Source organism: Ptychodera flava, chromosome 5 (assembly GCF_041260155.1).
Source record: "Ptychodera flava strain L36383 chromosome 5, AS_Pfla_20210202, whole genome shotgun sequence".
Taxonomy (NCBI): Eukaryota; Metazoa; Hemichordata; class Enteropneusta; family Ptychoderidae; genus Ptychodera; species Ptychodera flava.
In genome coordinates this window covers 21,379,773-21,402,579 of record NC_091932.1, presented here as the reverse complement: position 1 = coordinate 21,402,579, position 22,807 = coordinate 21,379,773, and the positions used below count along the sequence as shown (strand labels likewise).

Sequence of the window (22,807 nt, the reverse complement as noted above, 5' to 3'; positions counted from 1 at the left end):
CACGTTCGAGAGGAAGGGGTCGCTACACTTTTGACATGGGGTTACGAAAGATGCGCTCGAGAGTGTTGATATCCAGATCCGCCAACAAATATGCGAACGCTACATCAGCGACATGTTTTGTATTTGTGAAATAACATTGTACCTTAACGGCTTCTGTTGCACCTTCATCAGAGTCTATGTACTTGCCTTTATCAAATAATTATTAAATGCTACGAAATTCGCTGGTCCACGTAATGGAACAAGCCGCTCGACGGCTATGCGTAATTTACACTTTTACTTCCGGTCATGTCACATGCGTGACCATGTTGTAGATTGTGTGTACGTACGCCGCTCCATACTGCATGTTCGGTATGGATAGTATTGTGTGTTTTATCGCACTGTTGGTGTCCGGAGTTGGTAAGCGTTCTGTTTTTAATATACTTTGCTGCTTGCGACTGACTTTCATCAACGAATGTAGGTTTCAATAGTGTGAGAGCTGCCAATTTCCCCTAATTACTCGGGTGACCTCCAGTCTGACCTCGCAAGCTCACATGACGGTCACGATGTCTGCATGCTCTTCCTTTGGGGCAGGGGAGTACAATCTCGCCCGTACCTCCATGTTTAGACTATGGTTAGACTAACTACATGATCAGTCATATTCACCCACAACCCCAGGTGAAATCCCCAGTCACTGTCTTGCAGCTACATATGATTGAGCACAATACATATTCCGAACAGCAGTCGTGGAGCTTGCTGCGGATCCGTAGCCCTACCACTCCCTTTGCTGGTTATGTTGGGGGAGTGGGGCCAACATAACCAGCAAAGGGAGTGGTAGGGCTACGGATCCGCAGCAATCGTGGAGCCAGAAACGGAGCTCCATTGCATAGTACTGCACTGCAGTATCATATATACTGTAGACGAGAGTAGCTCGAGGTTTTGCGTGGGTATTTGGGTCGAGACGGCAAAAACCAGATTGCCGTCCAACCCTGGTGACAACCCCAGGCAAAATCTCGTGCTACTGTACTGCAGCAACTTCCATCGATGGTCCGAAAGATTGAATTCTGTTCTTCGACAAGGCAAGAGTGGTGGTTACTAAGCTTTGCAGAGCAGGGATGGATGTTACCGGCTACATGTTTTGTGCATCTTTGGTGGGAGGCATGTCCGGTAACACACAGCCATGCTATAAATTTTGTGACCAAAACATCGATAATTGTACCACAAAATTGTTTTACTTCACAGAACGAGATCATGACGTTGACAACGTGTATCAGGAAAAACATACTTTTGGTACATTTACCCATACTTTTTATTTGGTGTGCTGAACCAAATTTTCAGAGAGGTTCTTGACAACGTCTACCCAGCCACTAGGAAAATTTATTATCATTGATGAAATGAGCATGAGTTACAAATTTAGGAGAGGTGAAACTGTGGGGAGAAACGTACAATTTAATGATATGTGGTATAAAATATGATAAAATAAGTAAAAAAGCAGAAAAACAAGAGCAAGTATAAAAACCTGTATTTTGGCTACGATGTTACAGCTGTATGGGCTATATAGATATTTCCAAACTGCAAGAATTAGATGTGTCACCTGTGTTTTTTGCCAAGGTTGGGGAATATTGGTAAATGATTGGTAGCCCGGTAACGTTTCTTCTATCTTCTAATCTGATTGCATTGATATAGGGGGACCCCAATGACATTTATCTGCTTATACCGCCCTTACCACAAACACTGGTCACGTTTCCTCTTTTATGCAAAAAGATATTATGCATCTTTCAAAGGCTTCCTGAAGTGATTGTGTATTGGTGGTTGAGGAATGCACCAATTTTATGGCGGAAAGCACAGAAAACACATCAGGTTCTGACTTCAAGCAGCAAATATCCACACTTGTGTGTAATATGAACAGAAAAAGTTTGCCCAAATTAACTCTTCTGTCAGCGACAGCTATTAGAGCAGTATGTCATCAGAAACCCTTAAACTTAGAGCTGTCTACTTTTCTCTTCAGGAATTTGAGTTATTCCTTGTGGAGTTTCAAAATTTGATCTTTCTGTATGGTAAAATGTATGATTTTAGAGGCAGATTTCTAATGAAATAATCCACTTCATATGATAGCTGCATACAATCCAAATGGGTTTCATCTTCTCCTCTGGTGTATGGTCAGCATGTGCAGAAATGATGTTTCACTTTCCACAAGAATTTAGTTCACATGAAGGGCAGAAAAACAAAAACTTGTAGCTGCACAGCAAACACCAGCTAGAACTCGCAAACACGTTATTTGCAATGTCCATGTCTAATCATATGACTACAAATATCAGAACTCTGAGCAAATGAGAGCACCACCCGTGCTCTCTGTTGAAATTGTAGAAACAGTAAACTTATCGATGCATACAAAACTCACAGTTATGCCAATCAGTCAAGAAGTATAGATGTGTGCACAGTGTGGTTGGCTCTGAATAAAATTCTTCTCTGCAATATCTGAACAACAACATTCCGTACAGTAAGGCTTCATAGTGCTTGGAGATTCTAGCAAAAGGAAAGTATAGGTGAAATGCAAATTAAAACAAAAAGAGATCTACAGCTACGGTGCATAATTGTCTGATACTAGTGGACTCCTTGTTCTCTTCTGGGATTATCATGTTTGATTGAAAATCACCTTTCTTGCTTGTCCTTCAGGTGCTGTGGCTGGACCAGTGAGGGCGCCCCCAGTGTTCAGCAAAGCATACCACGCAAGAGGTATCTTGCGCCTGCCGTATGCTGAATTAGAAGAACCCTTTGAGATCTTCTACAACGGTTCCCTTGGAAACAGCAGAATTGACTTCTATGGTGGTAAGTCTGTTCAAATTCTTCACCCAAAAGTAGCTGTGACCTATCAGAAAGATAATAAAGAACACATGACCTAGCATTGGGCTATGATGGTATTCGTAAAGGGCGGATTGAAAATCTTTCTCAGTGATTATGATTGAAATACTTATTGACTTCAACGAAATATATAGCTGGCGGAAAAAACCTGCCATTTTCAGTGATTATTTATTCCCAGCAGGCCTATAAGCAAATTGTAATCAGTAATGAGAGTAATGGTAAGTTGTCTTATCCTTTCACCTCAATAGTTTGGTCCAAACCCATTCTTTCAATGGTGAGTGTGGACCTGAGTACAGAAAACTGGGGAGAAAGGGTTGAATATATTGTTCGGTGATCTCCAGTTTCGTTTACTCTACATGGTGTCTAAAACATCAGTGTTTTTGCTGATGTTTGGCTAGACGGATCAATGGTGTAGAAGTCATCATACCATTTGTGTTGTCACTAATAGGATTGCATCGATACGATTGGGTGAACCCCAGTAGGGAAATCAGTAATATTTAGTGAGGTACTGGCTTTAACAATGACACAGAACATGAAGGTGTGTTCATAGAGATGCAGCCCACACTTTAAATATCTCACAAAACTGTAGCACAGAACAAATAATAATTATTACCTTTATATCTCAATATTTATGAACAGGGAATCACATTTTTAGCTCATATTTGGTTTTATATATAAATACCAAAAAGAGCTTATATGATGAGTCGGTGGCGTCTGTATGTCTGTATATTTGTGGGTATGTATGTGCGGATGTATGTCCGTCACACACAAAGGCTCCCATACCACCAAAGCTACCGTCTCAGTATTTGGTGTACAGGTAGATGTAGGGGTTGAGATGTGAATTTGTTCAAATGAACACATCAGTGTCAAAAATGTGCAAATGATGTAAGAAAAAGGGAAATCCTGCAAATGTGCAGGAGTGGTGGCAGTGAACTGAATCAGCCCACACATCTGAATAAGAGGATTTTGACCTTTAACCTATTTGTATGCAGGGTACCTATTATGTTTGGGAGTGGTAGCAGTAACTGAAACAGCTAATTGGTCGTTTCCTGTCATTGTTTATGAACTGTGACATATTAACAGATCTGCTGAAACCATGGATGTCTATTTTTGTACATCCATGGTTGAAAGATTCTCTGCTATGCATGTTGCTAAAGTTGACCTTCAGTACCTAAAGTTTCAGACCTTATTTACTTTTGTCATTCTTAATTTTCTTGTTTAAATATTTCTTGTTGTTTTTCTGGTTGTACTGTGCAGAAATTGTCATAACATCAACGTATAATTTTCCTGCACTGAACAGATAGAAATAACACTTATTGTTGATCTTTGGTATGTACCAATTCTGATCAAATTTGAGCGACACTGTATAATTGCGGTATTTTTTAAATTGATGAACCATGATGGGTCATAGGGATAGGCTTTATTGTGAGCAAAATTTTTGTCCAATATTCAACTGATCTTCGCGTTGTAGTTTTGAACTCAAATGTACACAGGGATAAAAATTAGGCATTTATTAATGAAGAATTAATGTTTCCATGGAGACAAGAGGGAAATTTTGGCCAGTAAATATTTTTGTGATACTGGCTCATGTGTGATTGATGGAAAAGACTGCTGAATTAATGAAGTTGATTAAAATATCACGCCTGGCACCTCTTAAAGTGGCACTCCCACCTGGTAACATTTTTAAAACACATTTTTTTAATGCCAACACAGGGTACAAGTACGCGTTCAGAATACGTTTTGACTACGTGGCTGGATTTACATAACATGATAAATTAGCATATATGCGAAAGACACAGCATGGCTGCCTCTGTGGTCGCTGTGCCATTCAGGCACCAATGCCTAAGTTACACACCCACTTGAAACCGTAGGGGAAACACTAATTGACATAATTTCATCTGTTAGTCATTATAATGTATGTCATTTTCTCATTCTTTGGTGATTAACAAAAGGTTTGGACAAGACCTATCTCCTTGGCTCAAAAGGGCCGTATGGTGCAACGTACATCATTTCTCCCATGACAGACAAGACCAAGACGACATCTGATGCCTGTTTCTTCACCAACGGCACTACAGAGGCACCCGTTGTACCACAGACAGCCCTCCCAGATCTGGCTAAGTTTGTTGTAAGTTGTTAACCAGTGGATTTTTTTCAAATGCTTCATCAAAGATTGGGTTGTGTCGAAGTACCATGAATGCAGTAATAGTGTCTGAATTATCTGTTCAAATAAATTGATTTAATTAAAAAGAATGAACTTGCAGATTTTGTCCCCATGTGCTGGAGGCACGCTAGTTGGGGATTAGCAAACATGAGAAATGGTACGTGGTAATTGTAACTGTTCGTACATAAATTGGTTAGTTACAAGCACCTGTGATATATTAAAGCCCAAACAAGGAACTGTGTGCCTGAGGGAGGTGACCAATTGTCCAACGTCAGGAGGCAAATGGTCTCCTGTGTCGTGGGTACATGGTCCCTTATTGAGGCTAAATAAAATTTATTACATGCTTATATACTTTTCACTCCAAATTTTTAGTCTTACAAACAAATGACAATCAGATGCTTTATTTCCATGTTAGATAAAAGTCTGTTGAAAAATACAATGATTTTCATCATCAAATGGCGCATTGATATAGTGAAATAACTGTTATGGGAGTACGTTATGCAGTTTATCCATTTTACAATGCATAATTTTGTAACAAAGTGTTTCCTATGTAAAATATGCAATTTGATCATGTTTACATCCAAAAGTTGTCAAGTTGATAATAGTTCCAGTTCACTTTCAGTTGAATGATGACTATGTGGCCTGCCACATCATCAAAAAGTTACCATTGAATCCTATGGAGCATGCAACATTTTCCCACAAACATTATCAGACTTACTAGTTTCGGCATCATAGGGAACGTCAGTTCTCACGCACGGGTTTACATAAGTGTTGAAAAATTGTTGCAGGGCCACCATAGTTGCTCCACTCAGAATGGCACATTGGATACACAAACCAGAAAATAAGTAGCCTAACATTGCAATTACGTAACGTATTGGGATGAGTAGCCTTTTGCATCGTCAGTTTGCCAGGGGATACGTACCCAGTATATATGGCCATGCATTTTGATATGTAGATTTTTAAGATACTGACATATAAATGTATATATGGTACACTAAATATCATTCATGCAATTTTTCAGTCAATCGGAAAAAGCATCGTCCGTGGAATAACAGTGGATACATGGCAGTATGTGAGCAAAGAGGGCGGCAAGACCAGTACATACACCATGTACATATTGCCCGGTGAAAACCCCAAACCTATCCAGTATGAGATGATGGGATATGACAGTCTTCTGGGCTCCCACTATGACAAGTACTTTGTGGACTATATGTACTACGATACAGCCCCTATCGACCGAAGTGTTTTTGAAGTTTCAGGTGAGATAGTTTGTGTTTCCGTAAGACTCAGGTGTTTGCTGTACATTGGTCACACATTCTTACAAGGGTAGTAGTGCTTTAGGCAAATTCCTCATCATAAGTATCTCCACCAAGGAGACTGTCTTTGAAGTCTATACTTGAGAAAGTCACTGGTGCCGTTTTGGCCAGAGTACTTTATAAGGTAGAATGCACCTCAGGGACAGATATGCAGACTCTGAAACTTTTACACCACCTGCAAAGTAAAAAAAGTTTTCTGCAGCTTAGTTTTGTGAATATCAGGAATTTTATTCCCCCCCCACCCCCTAGAGATAATTCAGGAGATTTTCAATCAGATTTGAACGCACAACATACAGCACTCTGTCACCTAATGAAGACATCACAGTCAAAACCGCTAAGCCAAATCCCCATTCTTAAAGAAGAGTGATTCAATAACCAAGCTAAATTGTTACAATTTTTCTGACTGCGATAACACATGGATTGCAGCCATTTTGAATTTCAAAAGTCGATAAATTGGGTAATGTGTTTCTCTGCTACGAAAATTTGCACCACGACCCTTAATTTTAAGTCTTGATTTTGAAAGAGAATAGTTGAAAGTTTGCTTGAGAAAACTTTAAGCAAAAGTTTAAGTCTTTCATTTTCCAGTCGCGCGAAGTACCTTAACTAATATCAGAATGTTTTGCGCCAGTGCTTTCAGCAGTTGATCCATACAAGAATCCACCATCTACCAGTAGAGTACTTGCTTACAACATACTCAGACCATGTGTTATCATATATTCCTTATCGTGCCATGCCTATCTCTTCCTTGCAGAGTCAGTAAAAAGCGGTATTGAGTCAAATCCTGCTGGTAGTTTCACTTGCTTGTCATGATATATTGTAGTTGGTTGGTAAAAATCATGTTTACAATATCTAAGTTTTCAGGGGCCTCTAAATGTACAAGTCTGTTCAAACGCAACATATGGGACATATGTTATGCCTAAGTAGTTATAACTCATGTGGCTTGATGGTGACATATAAACCTGGCACTGTTTACATTTGCAGGATAAGGGCAAAAGTTACAGCCAGCCATAAAAACAAAAACAAAAACAAAACAGCATGTGATGTGTATCTAACAGCATGGTATTCCTGCAGTTGAAGGCCAACTAATATTGCTTGTCACTATTAGTGATTACTTGGGTGCAAAATTTGACATGTTAAGTGGGATATTAACATATGTTCTCCCATTGCCATTATTTTTAGTTCAAGGACGAGGCAAAATTCATTTCCTTGGTCTGGTGTCCAAATTCGTTGCTAAGTTTACATATCAAAATACTTCAGTTTTCTTTCTTGCCTGGCAACATAGAGATAATTAAGCAGACTTGATACTTGCCTTGGTTTTTCATACAGAAGCTAGCAATTTACATCATGAAATTCTGTTCCATAATCAAAACTTTTTGTGCTATAATATGAAACGTGGAATACTATACATTGGGAAATATTAATTGAGTGTAATATAATTCTGTTTGCAAACTTTGACAATGACAAGTTTGGAAACAGTTTCAATCAAAGGAAAGTATTTGCATAATAACATATTACAATAGGACTGTTCACAATTGACATCATTGTTCTCTCATTAATGTGCAAAAATAAATATTTGTCCGCATTTTTAGAGTACAATTTTGAAAATTACGAATGCAAGAAAGACGAAAATACATCATAGTAGGCGGCTACTACTAGTAGTGTAACAATGAATACTAAAAATCATATTCACGACTCAGAGTACAAGCTGCAAAAACAGCCATGCATGCAACATTGATAAAATCTGTCAGCATTTAAAGCGGCCATGTCAAATGTGGCATGCGCACAGCTATATATGTTTAGTAAAAAAACTTGTAACTGCAAACAGTGCTATTGTATACATAATTTAACCCCTTCACCTTTTGCTCAAACCCATTGCTTTGACCTTAGTGAAATCACAAAGTTAACCTGTTCACCCCAATGTCCTGTGAGCAGGTCCACTGTCACCATTGATAACAATAGCTATGGGCTAAACCATTGTGATAAAAGGGTTAAAGCAGGCACTGAAAGGTAGGAAATGAAACTGGAAAATAAAACATGCACATTTCATGATAAAACTGGAACAGGCAAAAAGTTATTTTGCAGATTCAATATTCAACCAAAGAAATGTCATTTGGTTTTGACCTTGAAGTTAGAAACTTAAAACGCCCACTGAAAGAAAGGAAATTAAACTCTGAACATAAAACATGTACATTTCATGGTAAAATTAAGAGACCATATAAATGCATTTGTTAATGTTATGTAAAGATAACAAGTTTACATGTGGTATACCAACTACTTTTGAGATCATTGAAACATATCCATTGGCTGCATACATATATATTTTAACCCTTTCACCACAATGGTTTGGCCCAAACTCATTGTTATCAATGATGAGTGTGGACCTGTTCACAAGGAATGGGGGGAACAGGCTACCCGAAGAGACCTTCTAAATCTAACAGCTAAACATACTTTCAATGAAAGTAATATTACACAAGGTCTGTATGGTCAATGGTCCTGGAAAATCCTTGAATTTTAGGGTACCTTGAAAGTCCTGGAAAAGTTCTTGAAAATGAAATTGGAGTCCTGGAAAGTCCTGGAAAATTGATCATTCACCCACAGATCTCAAATATGAGAAATAAATCCATTGTGATATGGTTAAATGAAATGATATACTATAAAAACGATATCTGAAAAATCGTGTTTTGAACCTGAAATAGCCCCTGAAAATTGCTGAAAATGTCCTTGAAAGTCCTTGAATTTTTAATGACTTTTAATTTATGGAACCTAACTACAGTATAGGGATGAGATCTTTATATGAATACTTAATGGACCAGGTTTCCTCTAAAACCTATGATTAAACTTGTTTTTCTGCTATTTTTGTGTGTACAGACAAGTCAAGGTGTGGAGATTTCCCAGGCCCAGGCCTGGAGCATCATGTCACAGCAAATCCGTTCCAGGAAATTATCGAGCCTGCCAAGGTCAATAGAATCCACAAACTCTTTGACGAATTCAAGGACAAGCACGGTCGCAAGTACCAAGATGAGAGGGAACACTCTGAGAGGATGGTGCACTTCACGAACAATGTGAGGTACGTCTAACAAGGATAGTTGACAAGGCCCGTAGTGCTAATCACGAGTGTGTTTTTGATTCTAAAAACTTCAGAATACATGCAATATTGGCAGCTGCCAACAGAAATATAGGCAAAGTTTTTCTCTGCTGTTTTTTCCTTTGTTTATTGCAACATCGTCCCTTGAAAATGTTTCAGGCATTCGGTAGAAAGACCTGTCCTTATGAGGGCGCCCTTCAAATCATTTATTTTAGATATTGCCATTAGTAAAAAAGAACACACACATTACTAATAAACATCCAAACTATCAAAAATACAACACTGAAATGGCAATTTTGGAGTCCAAAAACTAGCTTTTCGCTAGTCAAGTTTGGCTTCACGTCAAACATTCTGGTGCATTCATATTTAAATTTTCAACACACACAAAGGGAAAAAAAGGATAACATAAGCAAATCTACCAGAAAACACCCAAGTTATTGTAATGGCTAAATTACACGTCATCAACAATGTATTGCCTCAGACCTTTTCTGAACTGATATTTTGATGTTAGACTTTTCAGATCTGTAGGTAAATTATTTCATAGTCGTGCACTAACATGATTAATAGCAAATTGACCTGCAGCAGTGAGTATTTTCAGAATACAGAAATTTCAGTGAAGTTTTGAATCTTGCAATGTCTGCTATGTTCAATTAATTGTAAATAGTCACGAAGGAGATGAGCAAGCTTCCCATTGTTCAGATCAAAAACAATACTTCCTATACCAAGTTCACTAAGTTCCATAAACAATGAAGAAGACATCTCTCTAAAGCCAGAATATGTCATACAACGTACACATATTTTCTGAAAATTTAAAATGGGTTGCAGATAAGAAAAATAAGTGCTTCCCCATACTTCTAATCCATATACATCCACGGCATGATCTAGTGCACAGAGATACATTTCACGGCTGTGAGGGTTTCATCATATACCTTATGGAGCACAGTAATTATTTAAATGAATTACCATTGTTAACATTTTAGGATGCGAAACTTACATTGCGGTTTTATTCTCTGTTTATTTTAGACATTACTCTATGCAGTTTCACTCCAGCCCCTTGCTTATCATCACTTCTGTTGGGTCATGTGTTTTACAATCCGCCTCTGAAATGTCATATACACACATAACAATTGAGATTCTGCAAGCATGTAGACATTTTAAGTACATTTTTAAAAATTTGTAAGCAAAGATTTGTAGGCAGAAAAGCTAAGTGTTAAAATCCTATTCAAATACACTGTTTTTTATCATGAAAATCTCCAAAAACCTACGCACGTTGGGTTGCGAAAAAAAGATTTTAATACTTCGGCCTTGTATTAATTGAAGGAATCATCATAGTTGGTTTGTCATGTTTTTATGTCCATGGTATTGTGTTCAATGAGTCCCTGCAGATTTGGATGAATACTGCTGCCAATCCAATTCGTTGTCGCCATAGAAATGTCTTCAGCTCACACTGTGCCGAGTTTGTCTCAAGTGTTGAACACAGTAACACCCACTTAAATTGAGAATATAAGCATTACCGGTAATAGCGTTTAAAGAGAACTCCTTATCTTCATATAAAGCGTAGCTTTCCTGTTCGAATCAGTTACTGATACTTGTAATTGCAAGAGCTTTCATGTACATAATCCTCTCTGGAACATGGTCCTTGGGATCTGTTTGTTTAAGGTAGAATGCACCTCGGGGACAGACATTCGGACTCTCAAACTTTTACAATTCTCTTCTGATATACCACATGTGGGGGTTCATTTTAAAGCTCTTGGTGAAAGAAAACTTTTCCATGGCTTAGTTTTTCGAAATTCGAAAATTTTTACTTTTTCTCCATAGAGTTAACACAGGGATGGCGGCCATTTTGAATTTCAAATATCGAGAAATCACAAGTTATTTGTCTCTCTAGTACCAAAGTTTGCATGGTGACCCCTGATTTTTATTCTTGCTTTAGTAAGAAAATGGTAGAAAGTTTCACTGAGGAAAGTTTGAGCAAAAGTTTAAGTCTTTCACTTTCGAGGTGCATATTACCTTAAGTTACGCAGTATGACACCTACATGTACCGGTACACTCAGTGTGACAGTTTTCGGACGACCTCAGTTTTCGGACATTTAGTGACATGCTGTTAGTTACACTCACTTCGCTCCGTATCGGTAGCGTTTTACAGGTCTCAGGATATTCCTGTGTGATGCTATAGAGGGTCCATGGAAATGTGAACTGGTGCAGTGCCATTATTATCCCCACGCCAATCTCATCCCTGCACCGACCTGCTTCCGCAGGATTAGAGGCAGCTATAGCTGCTGATCCGGTTCTGTTGCAGATTTTGACCCATGGAATGAAAGTGATTGCAACTAATGTAAATGCAGTGATATATAATGTTGAATTTCTATGTTGTATAAAATATGTTATACTTTTCAGAAATGACAAAACATTTAAAACAGATGAAAGTATGCCCATTCATTGGGACATGACTATTGAGTCTTCAGTGACTGATTCATTTTTGGTCAATGTACTTGTGCCGGGCATTTGTTGACAGTATGACTGAATGTAGTTATATTTGCCGAAATGTCAGCATTTTGGCAAAGTCGCACATTCTGATTATTTTGCCCGAAATATGATATTTTTTTACTTCAAATATTGAAGACTTAGATATATACAGCATATAATAGAACACCCAAAGTTATAAAGTCCGAGAGTTTGTCAAAAATGGGGAGTTAGTCAAAAATGAGAGATTGAAAGTTGAAAATGCATCTATGAGTCCAAAATGGGAGTTCGAATTTTGGCCTTGACTCCACCCCATAAAAGAATTGCATCCGTGAAAAGGGAACCAATAGATAAGTTCCCAGACAGTGAGGTTTCCTGTATACAACACAGTGAACAAAGTGAACTCAACAACACATACTTCACATGGAAGCCATAGCTCAGTATTCTAATACATGCAGGAAATCTCTGCACATGCTCAGAAAGGTCCAAAGTCACACTTAGATTAATAACGTTAATATACCAATGACAGATACTGTAAGGATAATAATCTCTCCCTCATTATTTTGTTTAAAAGAAAATAAACTGAGATAAAAATATCTGGCTCAAATACTGCTCCATGGAATGCATAAACAAACGTCAACAAAATTCTCTAGTCTTTGTCCATGTACTGAATTTATATGCACAAATCTTGTAAAGATGTCATCAATGCAAGTACACAACTCCTGTAAGCAGTAAAGGTGATGCGACACTCCTTATTTGTCAAACAATCTGCTACCTGTTTTCAGCTCTTTGGCCAAATTATCTTTTGAAGTAAAAGTAAACACCATCTCAAACCTTGTGACCTACATAAAGTTTCCTTATGTGAGCAAATTCCCTCAGAAATGGGTAAAATTTTGCTCTCTTCCTCAATACAAAAATTAACAAAAATTTCTGACCTAATCATTAAGTTTCTATTGCCTGAAGTCGCAGTCTCATGGAACAAATATTTTCATTTTTGGCCATGTTTTCGGCCATAATCTTGCAAAATGACTTTTGAAAGACTTTTCCAAAGTACCTCTTATGAAAATCATTTTGATACACCTTTTGTAGGTACATCCACTCCAATAACCGGGCCGGTAAAAGTTACAAGTTGAAAATCAACCACCTTGCTGATAGAACTCCAGAAGAGCTGAAGATGATGCGTGGGTTTAGATACTCCCCAGGTCCCAGGGGTGGGCTTCCATTTGAACAGCTCAACCTCCGTACGGATGACCTGCCGGATAGCATTGATTGGAATATAAGAGGTAAAGTCTACTGTCACTGTACATGGATCCTTTCAACTATTAAAAAATACTGACTGCTTTAACCCTTTGCGTGCTGTAATTTTTCCCGCCAAAATTTTATTGCAACATTTAACTAATTCTATTAATTTTTCTGTTATTTTTATTTTGATAATTTTTGAACAGAACTCGGGGAACAAATAGAACACAGAGGTCTTAAATTTCATCCTAAAATATTGCCGTTTTATGTCTATAAGGGGCATAAGGTTTCTTTTTGTGAGTGCACACCCTACCAACTCAAATACTGTGTTGTTTTCACTGTGAGTTACGTGCTTCTGGACAATGTTTCAACTTTGGCACACAGTCCATGTAGCCGACAATGAGATGCAAATGATATGCGGTTAAGGTCTTCTCGAATAACTTTCAGCTGGTTGCTCACTTTCTACCATTTTTATAGTATTTTATACAAAGGCACAGACTTATTCTACCTTCAACTTAACACTGATAGTGATTTTGTAGCTCATTCTTTACTACTTTTCATAGTTTTGGTAGCCCGTAACAGACACTTCGTGTTCGTGTCGGCTACATGGACGATCTGCCTCAACTTTCGCAGAGTTGATTCATTTATGGTCGACTGATATTACTGCCTGGACAATAATTATGTGTAACAAAGTTGGCAACCCCTCCATTTAGACAGTATGTGTAGTTCTCCTATTGTCAATGGCTCTAAACAAACTAGTATAATAATTTTTTCTCTCTTGTCTTATATGCATTATCTATATCAAGACCTGTTGTCGAACTCTTCACCTCAGAGCTCAGTGTTACATCGTTTTTCTCAATATTGTACGGTAGTTGGAATTGTCTTCTTTTTTTAGGTAGAGGATGATGGGGACAACTAGCACAGTTGGGACACCTTTACATTCACCCTACATGAGGATGTTTTTTTTATTCCACACGTACTCTACCGATAGGTGCTGTAACCCAGGTGAAAGATCAAGCAGTCTGCGGCTCTTGTTGGAGTTTTGGATCCACTGGTGCCATTGAGGGCGCTCTGTTCATGAAGGTTAGATTTATTGACAGGTGATCGCTGGAAACGGAAACCAGGGAAAATTTTCGCCAATGTACCGGTATTGTGGTTTGCCTGGCTCAGCTATGTGCTCATGTACAATGCTTTTGTCACAAAATTCTTGTACAATCATGAACTTGAGTGAGCTCTAATTTGTTTGCCATCATATATTTTTCAATGTGTCAACCCTGTAAAATAGTTCAGAAAAAAATGGCCGCCTTGACTTTAGGGAGAATGTAGTCATCTTTTCAGCAGTGTGGCCTCTCCGTAGTGAGCAAAGCCAAGTTCAGAAAGTTTAGCGTATGTTTCAAAAAGATCTGGAATTTTGGTCATTCACATTTTTAGTCCAAGGTCATCACAACTTCTTTGTAATATTATTCAAACAAGATATCCTAATAATAATTTTCTATGAAAATAGTGTATAATATGTCTATCGATTAAATGTTCTGGGTGATGAAGTTCAGTCTGTAGAAGGATATGTGTTTAGCGACAAAGTTACATAACTGAGGAAGCTTATAGAGTTGGGAGAAGCAAAATTGACGTCATTTCCGTCAACAACTTCCGTAAAACTATTTTGTCACACCACGTGATCACAACTTCCGTAAAACTATCTTGTCACACCACGTGGCATACCATTAACGCTGCACACTCACTATCAGCGAAAATACCAGATCGAGTTGAATTGACATATAATTGAACTTAGAGCGCACGTGTGAGTGTATTGGCTTACATTAAAATGCGATAGACAATGATGCAATACGTTAGAACGTCCATGCTCGATCAAATTGTTTTTGTTCTGTCAGTGTAAATTACGAGATTGGTGGATGTTGACGGATATCTTGCGTGCGTTAATTTGGTCCTGACATGCAGAGTTAATTCTAGGACGCGCCATTGCGCAATTTGGGCAAAAAAATCTCGAATGGCCCTCATTTCTACCATTGATGCGCCACTAAGGGCGCAACATTTCATGAATGGGTCGGTCGATCACGCCATGGAGGTTCATACTTAGTTCATACATTTACGTAGCTCCCCGAAGGTCATTACCTCAGTCATAGTGTGCCATGTAAAACGATTCAGTTACCCTTCGACCTTTGCCCACTACGGCATATATGGTGGTGCATAGGAAGCTGGGTAGAAAGGACTGATGTAGGGGCAATGGTGTATTGGAGCCGTGCGCATGTGGTACGATCGATGAATGTAAACAACGGCTCCGGCCGCCGCGTTATCGTGAAAAGCTAGTCGCCGCTCAGATTTTTAACGCCAGTACTATATAATAGTTGATGAACCCAGGATGATCGGGCAGTCCCTTAAATTGAAGCGTTTGCAACGTCTATCGTCCATACCAGCGAAACGTTGAACACTGCAAGGAAAGCATTCATGCTTGGCCGGCCAGATGATCGGTTTGAAGAGCAACACAGTATCTCATATCTCGTTTTCCAGAGGAACCAGGTCTATGCATAGAACAACACAGCTGTGTAAAACCCTTTGGTCAGAACCAATGATCGTAAATTTGCTAATACATACAAGTTATGTTTAAAAGTTGATGTATCGATCACTTTATGTAGGTCGTACGGGTTACACTCGTGTTGTATCAGTGTGATAATTGTCGACCAGTGCAAATGGGAGGCCACTCGGAGAAATCCTACCGGTGCGCTAAGCTTTGATCATAGACCCTAAAAACGGACGTTTTTAGGGTCTATGCTTTGATCATGATCGTTTCCACAGTCAAAATCACAGTCCGTAGTAATTTGTACAGTTGTTAAAGTCCGACATCAATAATTCATCACATAAGTTACGTAAACAATTGAATCAAACCAAACGGTTAGTTTGCTGCTGCCATTGTTGGGCCTGTTGCGTATACGGGGCACAACTTTGCTGTAGGCTTCGTTGGTTACAGGTGGCCCGATCTCTAGTATTCTCCTTTTCTTGACTTGATAGACTATGGTATTTTCAGCAGAAAATTCAAGGGTTTTACATGTGTGATCATGACGGCCCCCGATTTTCTAAAATGGCCCCCTTGGGACAGGAGTAGGGGCCCACAGTGGCCCCCTGTTTTTACGTCCTAGAATGAACACTGGACATGCATCTCGTTTCGATCTCCTTTTTACTGTGCAGGGGAGAATGAATTACGTCCCTCATGGGTTTCAAATATGTCAAAAAAATACGAAGTTTTGAGTGGATTTACTATTTCGTTTGTAAAATTACGAGTGAAAATTTCAGCTTCCCATTTCATCGACGCGACTGTGCAAGAAACCTCAGTCTCCTACTACCTCCATGATCACATGTTGTACACGAGTATGAAAGGACGGCCTCTGAAACACTCAGTGTGTAAGCGTGAGGAAATTTGCGTAGTGTTTTTTCTTATTTAATTTGGCAAATTATCAGCAAAAACCTCAATAATTCAAGGTAACCCTTTCTTCTCAATCGCTTCTGGAGTTTCAAAGTCATACCAACAAAAATGAGTGAAAAATTTCGATGCAAAAATGGTGCATCGGCGAGAGTAATAAGTGTAAGCGTATAGAGACTGAGAGTATTCATACAGAAGTAGCCCATGATTCGAGCTTGGTTTTCCTGTTTTTTGTTTGAATTTTTGCCAAATAGTCGCTTTTTAGCGGGTTTTGAAATTTTTAAAGCATCTAAAAATATAAAAATGACTTTTCATTAACAAACGAAATAAAAAAGTAAGACATTTAGTGATTTATCTACAAAATAAAAATATTTTTGGCAGGCTGAATCATGCAGCTAAAAAGTGAACAATCAATGTTTTTGACGAGTACATACGTGTGAGTGATTTTCGCGGGGATTCCCCGACCGTTCATCGCCGTGGCGCTCGAATATGCAGTCAGTTTTGTGAAACGGGATGAAATTTTCTTTCACGCGAGGCGTTTCAAGTTACTCTTGTGAAAAGTTACTTATTTACTAGTTGTTGTTTTACTGTTTCATGACACATGTTTCTGATTCAATCACTTGTTGACCTGAAAAACAACTATATTTAGTACTCTTTTTCAACGGACTTTTAGTAAGTATCGGCGGTACAGCTGTCAAAATACTATCGTTTTCAAAGTACATTTTGAGTGAACTTTGTAAATGAACATTCTGAACCATCGTGTAATCGAATTTTGTTGCTTTTGAGGTTTATTCATGGTTTTTTGTTTCTTTCCATCATCAAACATTGACAAGTAAGCTTCTAAAAGTAGCCTTAAATCACTTAAATTAGAATTATGTATTACTTTCAGGTTTTGTAATATGTAAAGAAATAAATAAGTTGATTTCTTTTGCTCCTTTCCACTGCACTTATTGGTATTTTTCCTGGTTTAAAGTTACTAATATCCTTAACCCTTAGTCTCTACAATCTTAGAAAAAATGAAACGATTGATTTAATAAAAGAAACTTATTGTGACACAGTTCAGTCATTTTCATAACTCTGGTTCAAAATTCAGTGTGCTATACTCATATCTTGGCAGTGCTGAACTCTTCTGTCATAGTATCTGCAATTGAAGAATTACTTCACATAGAATAATTTGTAAATGTAAATCAGTGCTGTTGAAGATTATTTAATTGTCAGGGTGTTGCCAAATCTTGTGTGTATATAAGTATGTCCGGTTCTGAGATGAGTGGTATTGGCATACAAAAGGAATTTGTTGATAAGTGACAATTTAGTTAATACAATCAAATTTGAAATTTACTCAAAACTTTTGAGACTGAATTTGTAACTTTACTAAGAATTTTCGGAAGCTAGAGGGGAAACAGACATACCAGTGTGATGGGCGGACCAAAGAAGTCCATGGAAATCAAGCAGGTTGTTCTTACATGAAGATTGCTGTTTGGTGTGTTGATTTGTAACACACAATGCTAACATGTTTCAACACCAAAGGAAACATTTGCAACTTTATAGTCAATGCGACATATTAATAAAATTATTTTAATTTTGTATCGGAATATCACAAAACAATATTGTGATCATCGCAGTCCAGCTAGCTGTTTTGAGTAAGCATGGTGTACTTGACTGGACCGATCAAGTTTCTACATAAAATCATTTCACCATCAATGACAAGCTAAAGTGACGTCTTTAATAAATGTGTCCATTTTAATATCCAAAGAAAATCAAGGCTATCAATGACACGAAGAAAGTTTGTTAAGAATTATATTTTCGTTTTAAACTACAGTTCTTTGATGCAGTGTAGTCGTCTGGCAATCCATCATCACGGCAGATGTAGTGCATGCAATACACAATCCACACTGTCCAATCATGCGTGCTTGTTTTCCTGTTATAATTCAATTGGGTCAGAATTTTGTAGCAATTAAGGAACACACAAAATCATGCAGAAAAATCAATTTTGATGATCTATGTTGATCTATGCAAATTCCAAGTTTGGTGGACATGTGAAAATTATGTTTTTTGCCTTCATGTACAAGATGGCATGTTTACCAAGCTGGACGCTCACTGCTAAAAAAACAATAGATTTTATTACAGTTTAACATATCAAACCTTTCTTTGCATCTTTCTCAGCAACATTCCCAAACCTCTCTCCTTGCATCCCTACCGCTAAATGCACTGAGGAGCACAGTGTCATATCATTGACGCTATGTGTTTATCATCTGAAGAGGTGTAACTTTCTGCGCGTAAGATTTGGCCACACATTTGACTAAGTTGTCAGAAAGGGCCTCATCAAGGATGTGATTTTGTTACAAGAACGTTTGCATCAAACACCTCAAAAGCATGACAAAATCAATATTTGTATTGACTGAGGAAAGTAGTGAGAAAGACCAAAGTAATCAGATGTTGGAGCCCCACTGTTCTCAACAATACCCATGGGTGAAACATACATGTATATGATATCTGTATTTCAGACTGGTAAACTTGTGAGACTTTCGCAGCAGAATTTGGTCGACTGTTCATGGGGATACGGTAACAATGGTTGCTATGGCGGTGAGCAATTCAGGTCATTTCAGTGGGTGATAGCCAATGGTGGCATCGCCAGTGAAGAAGAGTATGGCCCTTATATGGGACAGGTGAGTATATATGGAAATCCACAAACTTTTCTTGAATGGCGTACAACCAATCAGGCAACCTTTATATGTCCTGTAATGGCTCATGGTGGAAATACATTACCATTTTCTGTATGATAATATTTATCAACACATGAACTCAATCAACGAAACTCTGTGCGAGGATGTCATGCGAAAAAAACTTTCTGAACTTGTCCGAAGTAGAATATCCACGTTTATTTGACTAAAGGACTCCCATCTGGGTGAAATAGGACTGACTAATAATGTCCCCTGAAACTGAAAGATTTAAGTTTTTAGTGAGGGTAAGTCTCCACCACCCACTTTCATAACATTGATGAATGAAAGTCAGGGATCACTATTGAACATATCAGATTAGAGAAACAAATTACCCAAGATTTACTGACATTTGAAATTTGAATGTGTTTTAACTTTTCACAAAAGCAAGATTGTCAAAACTTTATTCATTCCAAAGGCTTCAAAATGAGTCCAGACAAATGTTACAATATCTGGGTAACAAGGCACAAAATTACTGCCCATGTAAATTTACAACAATTTCAAATATGAGGTATTATGTGCCTTGAAAGCGAAAGACTTAAGGTAGCAGTAAAGGCTATTTTTGCACCAATTCTTTTCTCAGAGTTAATGTCATGTTTCAAGTGTTAGAATCAAGATATTTAGTTCAAATTTTCAGGATAACTCCCTTAGTTAATACTTTCTCCAAAAAATATAAAAATTGTATATTTGTAGCCATGATTTTGAAATATGACACCAATCAATATTAAATTTTAATTTTTCATATTTTTTTATATCTTTGAATTTAATAATAAATTAATATTACCAAATTAGTTATAAATATGTTGACACTATTAATTGTAAGATTTGTACGGCAGGATTTGTAAATAAAATTTGTTTTTATGATTTTACAGTGGTTTACATATCAAAAAATTATTAAAAATTCTTTCAAATTTCAAAATGTGATTTTTCAAAAAGTACTTCAAATACAGGAAAATTGTGCCGTACAAATCTTATCTGTAACCTTGTTAATAGGCTGTAAAAATTCCATGTCCATATCTCATTTCAAAGGTTGGATTTAATTGGTATAAAATTATGTAGGAAAACTGTTATTCTGTCAAAATTGTTGAAAACATGCCATATTTGCACCCCTCTTTTGAAGTCAAAGAGCAGTCTTTTTGGTTAATCTCACTTTTGACACCTCTTTGACACTCAAAGAATCTAAAAATGCATTTATAATAGCAGTCACGCATTCTGAATGCAAGCACTGCCTTGTCAAACTTTCCTAAAAAAAAGTAAAAAATGACTTTCCCTTTTCAAAATTTTTTTAAAAGCTAGGGGACCTCTACCATAGTTAATACACTAAGGACTCCCCAACTTCCTCTTATTTGGTCAGTTTTTCAGAAGTTTCAATGGGCTATAACTCTGCAATGCTTATGACCCCAAATGTTAGTTTTTTTATTCCACAGAGAATGTTGACTTCTTTCATGTTTTAATAGTTTTATTGAAGTTTATAACTGACGCTCTAGCCTTTACCGCTACCTTAAACTTTTGCTAAAACTTTCCTTAAGGAATCTTTCAATCATTCTCTTTCAAAGCCAAGAATAAAAATCGTGGTCACCATGCAAATTTTAATACTAGAGAAACAAATTACCCAAGATTTACTGATATTTTGAATTCAAAATGGCTGCCATCCCTGTGTTAACTCTATGGAGAAAAAATAAAATTTTAGATTTTCGAAAAACCAAGCCACTGAAAGATTTTCTTTCACCAAGAGCTTCAAAATGAGCCCCCAATAGCGGTAGATCAGAACAGAATTGTAAAAGTTTGAGAGTCTGAATGTCTGTCTCTGAGGTGGGATCTACCTTAACGGCTCATCACAACCATGAGCAGACCGACAAGTTGATACAAGGATGGTCGAATAAATGACGAGAATATGTTAGCTGCATATTTGAGCACTGCTTCAAGAAAATCCACATGATGATACCAAAAAACTTAAAGTTTACCTTCCGATAAGAGAACTCTGTACTGATGAACAGTCACATGTTACTTTGACACAGAATTCAGATGAAGATCTGGTATGGAATTCTAAAGCACGTTAACTCATATGTCTCTAAGACGTTTCCAATTCTTGCATGAGATTGTAGAATACCTGCAGCACGGAAAACTCCTGTCTCTCTGGGAAATTTCCAATTTCGATGACAAAATATGGAATATCTGCAGCACTGAAAACTATCTGTAAGACCAAATTCACTAAACACCTAATCATGCAAAATAAAGAAAGACGCATATCAAAAAGGGCCAGAATAATTTTCACCTGCTCACAAAAACAAACCTCACAAGCAACAGACCAGATATTTATTGTCCCAAAAACTGTTCCCCATGGGGCACATTCAAACTGTAATAGGTTAAACTTCAAATTTGAATTTACCGTATGCACAAACACTCATAGAAATATTTGTGTTTCCATATGCGATTGTACATATTGGTTTGTTTGTACCGCTATCACATGATCTCTAGGGTGTACTGAGTCCGTAGAATTCCACCACTACTCCTTTAATTCCAGAATTGAAACATTAATCGTTGAGCGGCAACAAACTCAACATTTTAACACAGCATGGCAGCATGATATATTTGGTATCTTAAATTTGAAAGAGAGATCTGACCATTACATTCACTTCTTGTCATTACAGAACGGCTTGTGTCACTTCAACTCTTCAAAGATTGCAACAAAGATTTCAAATTATACAAGCATACCGACGGGTGATCTTGATGCATTGAAGGTAGCCGTTGCAAACCAGGGACCAGTGACAGTAAGCATTGATGCGTCTCCAAGATCATTCTCCTTCTATGCCAATGGAGTGTACTATGATGCAAAGTGTGGTGAGTGAAATTATATCTCTGAGTGATAGTTTTTAGTCCCAACGGACACCGTCCGGGGGGACTTATAGGTTTAGTCATGTCCGTGCGTGTGTGCGTGTGTGCGTCCGTGCGTCCGTCTGTTCACGCAGATATCTCAGAGATGCTTGAAGCGATTTCATTCAAACTTGGTACAAGGATTACTTCATGTGTCATACAGATGCACGTCGATTTGTTTTGTGATACGATCCAATATGGCTGCCAGGCGGCCATTTTATTACGATTTTTTCATGTACAGAGCCATAATTCAGGCATGTTTCAACTGATTTTATTCAAAGTTGGTACAAGGACATCGACCAATGTCATAGATATGCACGTCAATTATTTTTTTTGTGATACGATCCAATATGGCCGCCATGCGGCCATTTTGTTACGATTTTTTCATGTACAGAGCCATAACTCAGGCATATCTCAACCGATTTTATTCAAACTTGGTACAAGGACATTGACCTATATCAGACATATGCACATCAATTTGTTTTGTGATACGATCCAATATGGCCGCCAGGCAGCCATTTTATTACGATTTTTTTCATGTACAGAGCCATTACTCAGGCATGTTTCTACAGATTTTTTTCAAAGTTGGTACAAGGACATTGACCAATGTCATAGCTATGCACATCAATTTGTTTTGTGATACGATCCAATATGGCCGCCGTGCGGCCATTTTGTTACGAT

The 22,807-nt window shown here is 37.8% G+C and overlaps 1 protein-coding gene across 1 annotated transcript in view; it reads left to right on the top strand.

Moving 5' to 3' along the window:
• The first annotated feature begins 267 nt into the window (after positions 1-267).
• LOC139133235 (digestive cysteine proteinase 1-like) overlaps positions 268-22,807 on the top strand; it is a 35,089-nt gene continuing 12,549 nt past the window's right edge. Inside the window, exons 1-9 of the mRNA XM_070699731.1 lie at positions 268-396; positions 2,653-2,805; positions 4,791-4,963; positions 6,021-6,258; positions 9,184-9,382; positions 12,953-13,146; positions 14,094-14,185; positions 19,040-19,201; positions 21,904-22,093. Of these exons, the coding sequence (XP_070555832.1) occupies positions 342-396; positions 2,653-2,805; positions 4,791-4,963; positions 6,021-6,258; positions 9,184-9,382; positions 12,953-13,146; positions 14,094-14,185; positions 19,040-19,201; positions 21,904-22,093 (1,456 nt within the window). The 5' untranslated portion in view covers positions 268-341. The remainder of the gene's footprint in view (positions 397-2,652; positions 2,806-4,790; positions 4,964-6,020; positions 6,259-9,183; positions 9,383-12,952; positions 13,147-14,093; positions 14,186-19,039; positions 19,202-21,903; positions 22,094-22,807) is intronic.